Source organism: Pogoniulus pusillus, chromosome 9 (genome assembly GCF_015220805.1).
Source record: "Pogoniulus pusillus isolate bPogPus1 chromosome 9, bPogPus1.pri, whole genome shotgun sequence".
Classification (NCBI taxonomy): Eukaryota; Metazoa; Chordata; class Aves; order Piciformes; family Lybiidae; genus Pogoniulus; species Pogoniulus pusillus.
Window position 1 is genome coordinate 33,715,978 of NC_087272.1, and position 13,634 is coordinate 33,729,611.

The window sequence follows — 13,634 nt, forward strand, 5'->3', positions numbered from 1 at the left end:
AGTCGCCGTCCCTGGGGCTGTTCAAGGCAAGATTGGACATGGCACTTGGTGCCATGGTCTAGCCTTGAGCTCTGTGGTAAAGGGTTGGACTTGATGATCTGTGAGGTCTCTTCCAATCCTAATAATACTGTGATACTGTGAAGGCTCCAGGCTTGGAGCAGAGTGGTTGGAAAGCTACCTGGCAGAAAAGGACCTTGGGGTTGACAGCTGGCTGAAAGCGAGCCAGTGTGTGTCCAGGTGGCCAAGAAAGCCAACAGCATCCTGGCCTGGATCAGCAATGCTGTAGCCAACAGGACCAGGGAAAGTGACTGTCCCCTTGTGGTCAGCACTGGTGAGATTGTATCTTGAATACTGGGTTCACTTTTGGGGCCCTCACTACAAGGACATTGAAGTGCTGGAGCAGATTCAGAGAAGGGCAACAACAAAGCTGGTGAAGGGTCTGGAGAACAGGTCTGGTGAGGAGAAGCTGTGGGAATTGCAGCTGTGTATCCTGGAGAAAAGAGGACTGAGAGGGGACCTTCTTGCCCTCTATGAATCTCTGAAAGGAGGTTGTAGTGAGGTGGGTGTTTGTCCCTTTTCCCTAATAGCAAGTGACTCAACAAGAGGAAATGGCTTCAAGTTGCACCAGAAGTTTAGGTTGGACATTAGGAAAACTTTCTTTCCTGAAAGAGTGATCAGGCATCAGAGCAGGCTGCCCAAAGAGATGGAGCCACTATGCCTGGAGATGTTCAAGAAACATGGACATGGCAGTTTGGAACATAGTTTAACATCCATGGTGGTGTTAGGTTGGATTCAATGATCTTAGAGGCCTTTTCCAAACAAACACTTATCATAGAATCAACCGGGTTGGAAGAGACCTCCAAGAATCATGCAGTCCAACCTAGCACCCAGCCCTAGCCAGTCAACTAGACCATGGCACTAAGTGCCTCATCCAGTCTTTTCTTGAAGACCTCCAGGGACAGTGCCTCTACCATCTCCCTGGAGTATCATCCTCTGGACTTTCACACTGCATAACATTCTCCAATGAAGTGGAGATTTTAATAAGAACACAGCTCAGAAAGATTAAACTAGAAATATCAAACTTTTAAATTGAAACAATTGGTTTGTTTTTTAACAGTGATTGTGTTGAGTTACTTTGCACTGTATGTTACATGCACAACACACTCTCTATTCATCAAATATATCTAGCTATCCATCAATGATTACTGAGAAATGTTTGAAAGTGCAATGACCTTGCAGAAGACACAAAGCAACATTCAGAAACATCCATGAACACTACCTGAATCATAGATTATTCTCTTTTTCTTGTTTATCCGCTTTGGTTTCCAGTCATCTTCATCGGGTGAATTATTCACCTAGGAGTAACAGTCCATTAGTACAACCAGTAAACAGCTTCTTAAGGCTTTTACTCACAGTTACACATTCAAATTTCTGAGTTTAAGAGTAATGATGCATTTCCCAATATGACATTTACGAACGGTCTTGTGCTAACTCATGAGAAGGACGGAGGAAAGGCGCAAGGCAGAGGAAATGCAGGAGAAAAGGCAGGCAGCAGCAAAGACACACACGCTCCAAGCAAACCTTAGATGACTGTGTTGAGAAAGAGTCAACTTTAATGCTAATCAAAGTAAATGAAGCAGATTTGCAAGCACTTCTGACTCTTAAGCCAAAAAAAAATTACATGGTCTGACCAAAAATACAAGTGGTAAAGACCAGTTTCGTCTATCAGCTCCATTCTAGATACAGCTTAGCCATAAACCACCAGAATTCCACACAATTTTAGAGCAGCTGAAGAAAATTAAAAAGGATACAAAACATTTGAAGCTAGACTGATTCCCTGGTTTCTTGCAGCTTCTTCTCTCACTCAAAGTACTACAACAACCATAAAACACTGCACCAGTGGTCACAGTCAGCAAACCTGTTCTATCTAGCAGCAGCTACTATTAAACTGTATCAAGGTTTGGGATTTTTTAAAGGCAAGTTTCAGATACTCTGAAAAAACAATACTTAGAGGTAGAATGTTTCCTGGGCATACCCAACTACCAGCTGTGCTTGTTTTGTAGTCTTGCAGAGATAGAAATTCCTCCCATTGTGTAACTTCATATCAACTTCATTACACATTTTATAATCCACATTCATTTCTAACCTGAAACCTGTTAAAACCTTGGTATAATTGGAGAATTGCAAAGTGAAAATAATAGGTTGCCTAAGAAAATTGCAGTGTCTTTCACTTCCCCTGAATGCTCCTTCATTTTCATATAGAAACAATGAAATTACACAGCCAAAATATATTTTAAGCAACGTCTTACTTCTGGATTGTTATGCTTCCTATTAAACATGCTCCCCCATTAGAAATCCTTCCATTCTCTAAGTGATTTTAAAGCCCTCTTTAGGCACTTCTTCCTTTTTTGTACCAGTTCAGAGATTAACTGAAGTGCTCTGAGACTGGCACTCAGTCTAATTTTAACCTGTCACTTTACAGAATTTGAGGTTTGCAACAGGTTAACTTCAGGGTCCCCACCCAAGGAAGGTGTTAACGTTTCTCCTACAGGTGTGTTTAGAAAACACAGGTGGTTAAGAAATAGAAAAAAGGCACAATACAGACTTTCACTTTACTTGTAGACATACAAATGTGTCATACTTTCACTTACTGTAAACATCAAGTTTAGTTACCAATTAAATAAGCAGAGGTACTTTGAGAACTATTGGGTACAGCTAGAATAACTTCAAACATATCAGACTACATTAGCATTCAATAACAACTACTCTACCTACCTCTCATTTGCCCTGCAATCTAAATACTATTTAAATCAGCAGTTTTCCTCACCACCCAGAAAGTTGTGCTGCTAAAATATTAATTAACAGTTTACTCCCATGCCTATCAAAATAACTAACATATAGTCTAGGGTTCGAGTATATAAAAACTACTTTAAAAAACCACCAGAGATCCAAACAACCCTAAATCAGGGCAATCATGCACTTCACAAATAAGAAAAGCAAGACTAACCTTACTTTCCTTCCCCCTTTTCTTCCCACTCAAAGGCTCTTCACCATTTTTAACTTTCTCATTCTTTTTCACAGTCTCACATTCTTGTCGTTTTCCAGCAGGTACAACCCCAAAGAATCTCCGGATATCCTAAGCAAGAGACAAGAGAGATTCATCAATTTTAAAGTACAGACTTTTCAATAACACCACACTTAAATTACTTTCTCAATAGCTCCATTATTATATTTAATCTTGATTTTGCTTTTTTTTTACAATTAAGAAAAGGTCAGCTAATGAAACACAGCTGCTCAAAGACCTCACCACCTTTCTCCTGTCTTTGAAGCATGACAAAAGTTTATTGCTCCCATAGTGGGAGAACTTCACCAATGCACATCTCAAAATAAACCTCCATCAGCAATGAAACAGTAGCTTAAGAGAGATGTTTCATTTATTATTAAGCATCATAAACCTAGCCCTAAGTGTTTTTATAGATAAAATTATCACTTCAGGTATGAAGTAGTTTCCAATATAAATAGATTAAAGATATTTTTAAATGCACCAAGAGCTAAAAAGCAGCCAAGTAGTGGGACATACTGCACCCACTATTCCTTTATAAATTTAAGAAAGCAACCCTCATCTAAGGAAAAAAGTGATCACCCTTAGAAAAGTAAGTTAATATCTAAACAAAGAGGAAGAATTTAATACAAAGAGCTCCAAAAGATCTGGCTTGTCACCTTATTTTAGTATCTGACCCCACATAGCACAATCATAAAATGCTTTCTGAATACATAAAAATACAGAGCACATAATTATTTTTCTCTGTTTTTTAAAGCATTATTGTTCACCCAAACATGACTTCTCTCAAAAATAGTATTGCATTACAGAGAAATAGAGAGTGCATGTACCTGATTGGTATCACCACCTCCAGGGGTAGCAGCCATTTTAGAAGTAAAAAAAATACCTTCTTATGGCCTAAATATACAGCAAGCAAAGGGTGGACCTCAGGGCTAGCTGCTACCCAGCTGATAGCTCTATAAAGTTCATCTGCATAGATTTTGACTACTACAGGGATCTGCAGCTGAAGTAGTAAATGCTTAAGAAACCTCTACAAAAGTCTGACTGAAAAAGGGTGTTTCAGTCTCCTTTTCTCTTAGCAGTCAGCTCACTGGTGGGTTGGGTTTGGATTATCAGAGATTATAAAGCTTAAAATTAAATGGAATCTGTAATGTGAAAGCATACACACAATATAGATGGGCTGAACTCTATTTACTGTATGTAGTTTAGCTGCTTTACAGAATGAGACTTGTTTCCTGTAAAAAATTATAGGCTCTGTGTTTTACCTGTGTATAATAACATGGATTCAGCAAACAGACAATAGGAAATGTTCTTCCTTAATGAGGCTTCACACATTTCCATCTGCAGAATTTAGGCACCGAGGTATGAATTTTCAACACTGTTATTTTATATGTACTCCTACAATATAGATGCAACACTATATAAGCTTGGAAACTTTGGCAACACCTAGAGCTAGCAGCTTAGAAGAAAGCATCTAATCAGAATGTGTCCAAGTAGATTCAAGGACTTGACCCCATGATCATTATAGAATCAGAGAACTGTCAGGGTTGTAAGGAATCTTGAGGATCATCTAGCTCCAACCCCCGCTGTCACAGGCAGGGACACACACAAATCCTTAACTCGTTGCACAACAAATTCCAGAAACGAAGCAGTGTCTATCAGAGTGATTGCCATTCACCAAGTCTGAAGACTATAAAGCATTATATAAGCTTAGATCCCAGACAGGATCACTTACCTCTAAAGAGGTAAACCTATTTGTTAGGTAGTTCAAAGATGGAGTTTGTCAGGGTGACTTTTAAGACGTTACAGAACCACAGATCTGTCAGGGTTGGAAAGGACACTAAGGATCATCTAGCTCCAAACCCCTGCAATGGACAGGAACACCCACCACTACATCAAGTTGCTCAGAGCCACATCCAGCCTGGCCTTTAAAACATCCAGGGATGGGGCTTCCACCACCTCCATGGGCAACCTGTTCCAGTATCTCACCACCCTTACAGTGAAGAACTTTTTTCCAACATCTAATCTAAATCTGCTCTCCTCTATCTTGGATCCACTCACCCTAGTCACCTGACATCCTGAAAAGTGTCTCACCAGCTTTCTTGTAGGACCCCTTCAGGTGTTGGAAGGCCACAATAAGGTCTCCTCAAAGCCTCCTCCTCTTTAGTAAATACCAATCTCAAAAAAATCAGTTGTAAAAGTCAGGAATACTCCATGTGTATTTTTCCCTGCATTTCAAAAGCACTGTAAACCAAAGATCAACTATTTCAACTCTCTGATGATAGAACCATCTCAACCTAACCATATGGCAGTGTTTTCAGAAGACTCAGTGTCCAGTAAGGTAGAATATTTTTCAAAATAACATCATGTTATTCAGTTTGCACCTCAAAATATGAGATAGAAAACTGACTGTAACAAAAAGTAATACACTTTATTTCAGGTCTTCTGGAGTGTGCCTATATGAGGGCTTTGCATCAAAATAAACAGTTTATAATGTGCCTACTTCAGTGCACATTTGGGGCAAACATCAGCTCTGACATCTGGTGTGTCCAGAAAAACTGCACTAACCACAATCAATTTATAGTATTACTTCATGGAAATCTGTGATATTTGCTTGGGCTTAATTCATGTTTAATAACAGGTAACTGCAGCACAGGTACTCACAGTAATTTCTGAGCAGTATTAGAGTCTAAATACACACCAGCTGCTGCAGCTTTGGCCATGTGAGTGTCTCAGATGGAGGCAACTCAAATAGCCCCTGCTCTTAGCTAATCATTCCCTCAGTTGTACTAGTACAGCTCTCTGCTTGGGAACTGGGTCAGGTTACTAATCTAGGTAAAAACAATAAATCCCTTCTGGGACAAATGAATTAATTGTGTAACTCTATGCACACCAGTTCAGCACAGCTGAGAAGATGCTGCAGAAGCTACTCAGCAGGGGCTACTTAAAAAAAGAAAGTCTGTTTGCAAGAGTATTACATTAAATTGCAATACACTTGACCCATTATTTCATAGAACAGGCTACATAGTTACTAACATAGTTGTATTTTTGCCTCTATCTGCAGAGCTGCAGCAAAGATGGTCACACAGCCTCCTCTCTTCAGCAGTGAAAGGGAATGATGGATAGGAAAATACCAGTGTGGATGTGTGGTATTCATAAAGCTATACAGAGGGAAGGTGGGAAAGCTATGTAAAGGAAGCTACATAAGAGAAGGTGGGAAAGAAGGAAGCAAGTCCATCAGCACCACCAGTTTTCTAAAGGTCATGGGAAGGGAAGAGCAGAGGCAGAGCTGTCCTCATACATAAATTTACAGCCGTCAGCCACCCTTAAACTATGAAAACATCCCGGGTCAATTGCTTCAGAATTCTTACTGCAGACAGATCTCTCAGTAGTGTGAAAGTCCTAGACTGTATCCCCCACCATTGATGAGCATCAGGTGGAAGGCATAAACAATTTGAACCTCTGTGGGGAGTCCAAAACCAAAGTTGCACCTGACTGGCTTCGAACAGCATCGGTAGTTAGGCCAGTAAAACACCTGCGCCGAGACTCCACCTGCGGAGGTGGCAATCTACTGGAGCCAGAGATGAAGAGGTGATCTTCTAATGGCTGCACAAGGGAGCAGTCGCTTGCAAAGCACACACACAAGCACGGACAGATCTGGATTTGCAACCCTCTGCAATCTACTGAGGGTTGCACCCCGTACGATTTATACAAGTGTCTCTTTCCAGACGTCTGAGTTCTTCCTCCCACACGGTGTTTTTCTGCAAGTGTTGCACACTCTCCAAGCCGACAAGAGCAGCAGCCTCCTGGTTGCTCTTACTGAAACTAAACCCAGAGCTGCAACTTCGTCAGGCTGCGTTATTGGCTCGTTCGCTTTGCACCCCCAGGAGAAACCCGCGATCCATACCCAGTGCCCCACCGGGGGAGACAGGAGAGGCCCAGACGCTTTCCCCTGAGGGCAAGGGCACAATGTGGGGGCACTTCCTCGGCATGGGGCTTATTTTCCTTCATGCGGGACAAGCCAGGCCTCGGCCGCTCCGGGCGGGAGCGGCGGGAAAAGCGCGGGCGCTGCGGGCGGGCGGCCTCTGCTCCGCAGCTCCCGGCCGCTCCCGCCTAGGCAGGGCTCTGCCGCTCCGCCACAACGCAGAAGTCGCACTCAGGCAAGGGGATGCTGGCTCGGTTCAACTGAAACCGAATCCAACGACCCCGATACCGCGAGCAGGGCAAAACGCCACCGGGCCTTGTCGCCGGCGAACGCTGCGCAACGCTCCCTCCACCCCCTTCATCGCCTTCCCAGGGGATCGCAGGGATCGCGGGGAACACCCGCAGCCCCGCAGGGCGCTCACCATGCTGCCGGCGGCGGTCTGTCTGGCTAGCGGGACGCCTCCAGCTCCATGCCGCCCGCACCCCCACCTTCGCGCCAACTCCCGCACCCGGCGCACGGCGCTGCCGTCAGAGCCGCGACGGGCGGGGCGGTCGCGGTGGCACGTCCCGGCGAGGGGGAGGCGGTGGCAGTGCTGTTCCCGCGGCGTTGGGCCTGAGAGGGTCTCCGGGCGTGTCGCCTTTTTCCCCTGCCTTCCGTTCTCTGCAGGCGCCAACGGCTGCTTTCCTGTAACGGGCCCGCTGTAACCGCTGTTAACCGCTCCCCGGAGGCTGGGCGGGAAGCCTGGGCAGCGCTGCGGGGCCGCGCCTGCACGAAAATGGGTGCAGCAGCTCGCCTCAAAATGGTGGGCCTCACAGAACCGCAGCGTTGTTAGCGACCTCTGAGGAGCATCTCCTCCAAGCCCCGTCTTAGAGCAGGGTCTTCCAGAGTGAATCTCACGGGAAGACAGGCAGGTTTGGAACGCCTCCAGAGTCAGACTCCACAGCCTCTCTGGGCAGCCTGTTCCAGTGCTCTGACACCCTCGGAATGAAAACATTGGATCACAGTATCACAGTATCATCAGGGTTGGAAGAGACCTCACAGATCATCAAGTCCAACCCTTTACCACAGAGCTCAAGGCTAGACCATGGCACCAAGTGCCACGTCCAATCCTGCCTTGAACAGCCCCAGGGACGGCGACTCCACCACCTCCCCGGGCAGCCCATTCCAGTGTCCAATGACTCTCTCAGGGAAGAACTTTCTCCTCACCTCCAGCCTAAATCTCCCCTGGCACAGCCTGAGGCTGTGTCCTCTTGTTCTGGTGCTGGCCACCTGAGAGAAGAGAGCAACCTCCTCCTGGCCACAACCTCCCCTCAGGTAGTTGTAGACAGCAATAAGGTCACCCCTGAGCCTCCTCTTCTCCAGGCTAACCAATCCCAGCTCCCTCAGCCTCTCCTCGTAGGGCTGTGCTCAAGGCCTCTCCCCAGCCTCGTCGCCCTTCTCTGGACACACTCAAGCATCTCAATGTCCCTTCTAAACTGGGGGGCCCAGAACTGAACACAGCACTCAAGGTGTGGTCTAACCAGTGCAGAGTACAGGGGCAGAATGACCTCCCTGCTCCTGCTGACCACACCATTCCTGATGCAGGCCAGGATGCCACTGGCTCTCTTGGCCACCTGGGCACACTGCTGGCTCATGTCTTTACATGGAAGCTGCTGTGTTCCAGGTTGTGTCCACTGCTCCTTGTTTTGTCACTGGACACCACTGAGAAGTTGTGCCGGGGGAAGTTCTTCCCAGAGAGAGTGATTGCCATTGGAATGGGCTGCCCAGGGAGGTGGTGGAGTCACCGTCCCTGGAGGTGTTCAAGAAAGGACTGGCTGAGGCACTCAGTGCCATGGTCTGGTTGACTGTCTAGGGCTGGGTGCTAGGTTGGACTGGATGATCTTGGAGGTCTCTTCCAACCTGGTTGATTCTAAGATTCTATGAAAAGTTTGGCTCCATGCTCTTGGCACTCATCCTTTAGATAGTGATCCCACTCAGCCTCCAAGCTGCAGGGCCCCAGCTCTCAGCCTTTCCTCATAAGATAGATGCTCCAGTCCCAGTGGCTCTCCACTGTACTCTCCCAGCAGCTCCACATGAAATAGTGGTCACTTCTGACAAAGAAGTAGGCCTGACAGCCTTAACTATTTTAACTAACAACTGAATAGTGCCAGGTCTCACTGAGATTTACCGAGTTTTTTAAGGCATTGAGGCAAATTAAGCATCCTAAGTACATAACAATAACACAGCAGTGCAGCCACTGTAAGTCAGGTCTGAATCAGCACAGTCTGTAATGAAATGTCTCGGTCCCTTCTTTCCTGGTTGTGCAGGAAATGCTCAGCTTTGATTCCTCTATGGTATTTTCCTCTATGTGTTAAAGCTTAGGAGAGCTCAGAGTTGTGACAAGTTCAAGAGAACTTCAAGAGAATGTCTGACAAGTTCAAGAGGAACTGGGAAGTTAAACTTTGTCTTCACCCACTTACTCTTCAGTTTCTAATGAAATCTTGTCTGTTTTCTAACAATTGTTTTCCTCTCCTTGCTGAACACTGGGAAGGAATAAACTTGGGCAAACCAAATAAATACAGTTCCCCTCTCAATAATTTCTTGTCTGATATTAAGTTGATCCAGTTGCAGATGCCCCTGCAGGGGGGTTGGATGAGATGACCTTTGGAGGTCCATTCCAACCCAAACCATTCTGTGATTCACTGTACAGAAAGTGCTACTGTTCTTTCATGAACACACAAGGTCAGGGGGAGCCTTAAATGTCAGCATTAACACAGCTGTGAATTTGGATTTCTCTTGTCAGAAACAGATGACAGATTGAACAAGTAAATGCATACCCACAGGACAGACTGTGGTTTTCAGCCTGTTTTGCTAGTTACTCCATACCCACTCAACTATAATGGCTAAGCAAACAAAACTGCTATCACCTGAGAAAAACATCTCCAGCCATATGTTTGTATTTACAGAGTTAATTCTCATTATGTAATTTTTAAAGGTCTGTGTATTCCTGATACCAGAACTGAAGAGCACTTAAAATGGCTGACATGTGAAAGAGCCAGGCAAACTGTTTAAATAATGTTAAAAGAATTATTGCAGGTGGTTATCTCTATTTGTAGTTGATAAAGCTACCTAGAATAACATCCAGCAGAGGAGTACCTGCCTGTGGGATTGAGACATGTTCATGTTTCTTAGAAGGCAGGAGTTTAACCCTTTATGAAGAGAGCAGGCAGAATACCTGGAATGACTGTAATGCACTCCTGAGAATGGTGAGGAGACAACAGATGATATTTCTGCATGGCTATGGAACCACTGGAGGTGGAAAAAACCTTGCTCTGACATGGGAAACAGAACTGAAGACTCATTGTATTATTATGTGCTTTGTTAAACTGAAAGTAATTTCCTTTGGAGTGAACCCTGCTGTCGTTGGTCATGTTTTAAAGGCATACTGCCCAACTGACAATACAGCAGCTGAAAGAATTTCAATATCATCAATCTTTTTACGACCAAGACAAATATTTTTTTTTAAATCAGACTTCTTTACCACTTTTCTGAACATCACAGACTGTTTGGCTTTTTTTTCCAAAAGACATTTAACAAATGAGACATTAACTCGTGACCTTGAGGGGGTTTTCCTGATTGAACAAAACCTGTCCTGCTGACGTTATCACTAGCAAAGGCTTTGCCTTGCTTAATGAGAGAGGAGGTTGTTTGTAAGAAAAATATATTTTCTTACATTGATAAATAACAAATTGTCTTTTTTTTTTAAATAACATTTCCTGGATTTGAGGCATGGTCTAGTTGACTGGATAGAGCTGGGGGATAGGCTGGACTGGATGATCTTGGAGGTCTCTTCCAACCTGGTTGATTCTATGATTCTATGGATTACTTTATTTTCAATTACTTATTTTTCTTTAAATATTGAGTATAGTATCACAGAATCAACCAGGTTGGAAGAGACCTCTAAGATCTGCAGGAGAAAGGCATGATCGAGGTGGGTAACCTGTCCTTCTTGAAGGAGCTGCTCTACCAGATCAGTCAGATCGACCTTCTGGCTGCCCACCTGGGCTCCGGCCGTGAGGAAGTGGAGTGAGAGCTGAAGATCCGAGACAGGGCACAGGTGTCAGCCTATAGACAACTGCTATATGGAATTGCAGAGGACTTAAAAAGATATCCAGAATGTGAAGGTCCTGCTCCAAGAACAAATACCAAAGAGTATTGTTCAGGGTAATGCTTCAATGTTGAAGGTCTTAGTGGAAATGGAAAGAAATGGGATAATTAAAGAAGATGACCTAACAATGCTGAAAGATATATTCAAGAAATTTAGAGCTGACATAAAGAAAAAAAAAGAGATCTATAAAGAAAGAAAAGAAAATTATTCTAAGGAAAAACTCCACTACCCAGTGTCTGTGTCAATATATCCAACAGGACAAGGAGCAGAGGGGGAGACACCACACCTGCTTGTGGAATCATACAAGATGAAAAATAACCCCCATGGTTACTGTGTGGTTCTTAACAACTACAAATTTAAAAATCCAGATGAAGCCAGAGAAGGAACAGTGAAAGATGGAGAGGCTGTGAAGAGAGTTTTTAAGTGGCTTCAGTTAGAGACAGTTGAGCACATGGATCTAGAAGCAAAGCAAATGTATGCAAAAGTTAAAGAATACAGCAACAAAGATCACAGTAACATGGACTGTTTTGTTTGCTTCATTTTCTCACATGGTGTAAAAGACAAAATAAAAGGTGTTGATAATGAGGTTGTAAATATTAAAGATTTACTTTCCTGCTTCAGTGGATCTAATTGTCCTTCTCTTGCTGGCAAACCCAAGCTGCTTTTCATCCAGGCTTGCCAAGGCTTTGTAGGTCATCCAGCTGTCATAGTAAAAGGAGACTTTTCTGGCCATTTTGAAACTGATGCTACCCCCCAGATTTCAATTCCTCATCAGGCTGATATTCTGGTTGGCATGGCTACAGCACCAGAACAAGAGGACACAGCCTCAAGCTACGCCAGGGGAAATTTAGGCTTGAGGTGAGGAGGAAGTTCTTCACTGAGAGAGTCATTGGACACTGGAATGGGCTGCCCGGGGAGGTGGTGGAGTCGCTGTCCCTGGAGCTGTTCAAGGCAGGATTGGATGTGGCACTTGGTGCCATGGTCTAGCCTTGAGCTCTGTGGTAAAGGGTTGGACTTGATGATCTGTGAGGTCTCTTCCAACCCTGATGATACTGTGATAACTGTGACTAGTAATAAATACTGACTATTGAATAGAATCATAGAAGGATTGCCCAGGTTAGAAGGGACCTCTAAAGGTCATCTAGTCCAACCACCTTGCAGTGACCATGACACAATGTTGATACAATTTTGGAATTGAAATAAAATTGGTATAAAATTTTATTGCATCCTCTGAAGCAACACTTTATTTACTGCTCTACAAATTTTGTATTTTGGATTGTTTGAGACTTACATGAAGTATAAAGCAGATAGGTGGTTTTGAATTCCACGAGGCACCGTTTCTGATGCACTTTAGAGGACAACAGAAATCTCTGTGATGGAACAGAGATTTTATGATTCTATGTTTGGACTTTCATGTGTGTCCAAAGGACCTCTCAGGTTAGGAATTTCCCTAAAGAAATGGTATTACTGAGAGGATGAGGAAAACACATCAAAAATATATATCCTGAAACTTCAGGTTGAAGTTTGTATTTTTTCATAGCATTACAAGACTTTAAAAATACTAATTTACTACATGATAAGACTCTGTTTTGGAGGAATTCTGTAAGAATATTTTGCTTACTAGAGGCTCTAGTAAAGAAAATCAATTTTCTCTCATGTTGTAGGAATTAGCATTTTGTTGCAGACCAAAAATCCCCCAAATTCTTTGAAGATCAGTGGTCTAGTTTCTATTTACATTTGGCTTCCCACAGTATCCATCACAACTCCGTGTCTTTAGAAGAGACTTGATCCCATCTCAAACAGTTTTTGCTGCATAAGGTAAAGGTGTAAGGTAAAGAGAAGTGTTTGATTTGCATCACCCCATTGAGGGCAGTTACGTAAGTTGTCCTTTTTGGAACACTAGCACTAGCAGAGCTGAGCAGCTGACGTTAATGTAAACATTACACTTCTTCTCACTGAACTTTGTCTTTAAGGCTTTCCTCTCTCTCCATTTGCATACCTAGGCAGAATGAATGTGTCCCGACTCAGCCTGACATTGCTGCATTCAAAACTCTACTCCTTTCAGCTGATGCCTTGGATGTTTCTGCAAATCAAGCCCAGCTCCTAAACCAAGGAGAGTACATACTCAATGGTCAAGTGGGAAGTTGTTTTCATACTTTTAATCACTTTCCTTGTCAGAGGCAAAGCTGCTAGTGGAAATTTGATAACTAAGAATTGAGCTGAATATTCCTTAGACTTCCCAAATACTGAAATAGTAATGGCAGGTTCCCTGAAGACCTGAGCATCTCTCAGCCTTGGTTTATTTTGAAATCAGATTCATTAAGTGCACAGCCAGAGGAAGGAAGTCCCAGTGTGCAGCATCATACTGGTGTCCACAGACAGCATCAGGACTGGAGTCTGTACTGACTGCCACTGCAGTTAATGGAATAATTAAATCCTTCTTCTTCCTCTGTCTTTGCACCTTCACTTCTCCACAGAACATGATCACATCTCATTTCTCT

The 13,634-nt window shown here is 43.7% G+C and overlaps 2 protein-coding genes across 2 annotated transcripts in view; one reads left to right on the plus strand and one right to left on the minus strand.

Moving 5' to 3' along the window:
- RFC1 (replication factor C subunit 1) overlaps positions 1 to 7,492 on the minus strand; it is a 41,836-nt gene extending 34,344 nt beyond the window's left edge. Inside the window, exons 1-3 of the mRNA XM_064149157.1 lie at positions 7,408 to 7,492; positions 3,008 to 3,136; positions 1,280 to 1,355 (exon numbers count right to left, since the gene is read on the minus strand). Coding sequence (XP_064005227.1) covers positions 1,280 to 1,355; positions 3,008 to 3,136; positions 7,408 to 7,410 — 208 coding nt within the window. The 5' untranslated portion in view covers positions 7,411 to 7,492. The remainder of the gene's footprint in view (positions 1 to 1,279; positions 1,356 to 3,007; positions 3,137 to 7,407) is intronic.
- Positions 7,493 to 7,761: 269 nt separating this feature from the next.
- Positions 7,762 to 11,995, plus strand: LOC135178006 (caspase-8-like). Its single transcript, XM_064148432.1, is given in 3 exon segments — positions 7,762 to 7,788; positions 10,939 to 11,126; positions 11,128 to 11,995. Coding segments are annotated over 3 exon segments (1,083 nt in total).
- Positions 11,996 to 13,634: the final 1,639 nt, after the last annotated feature.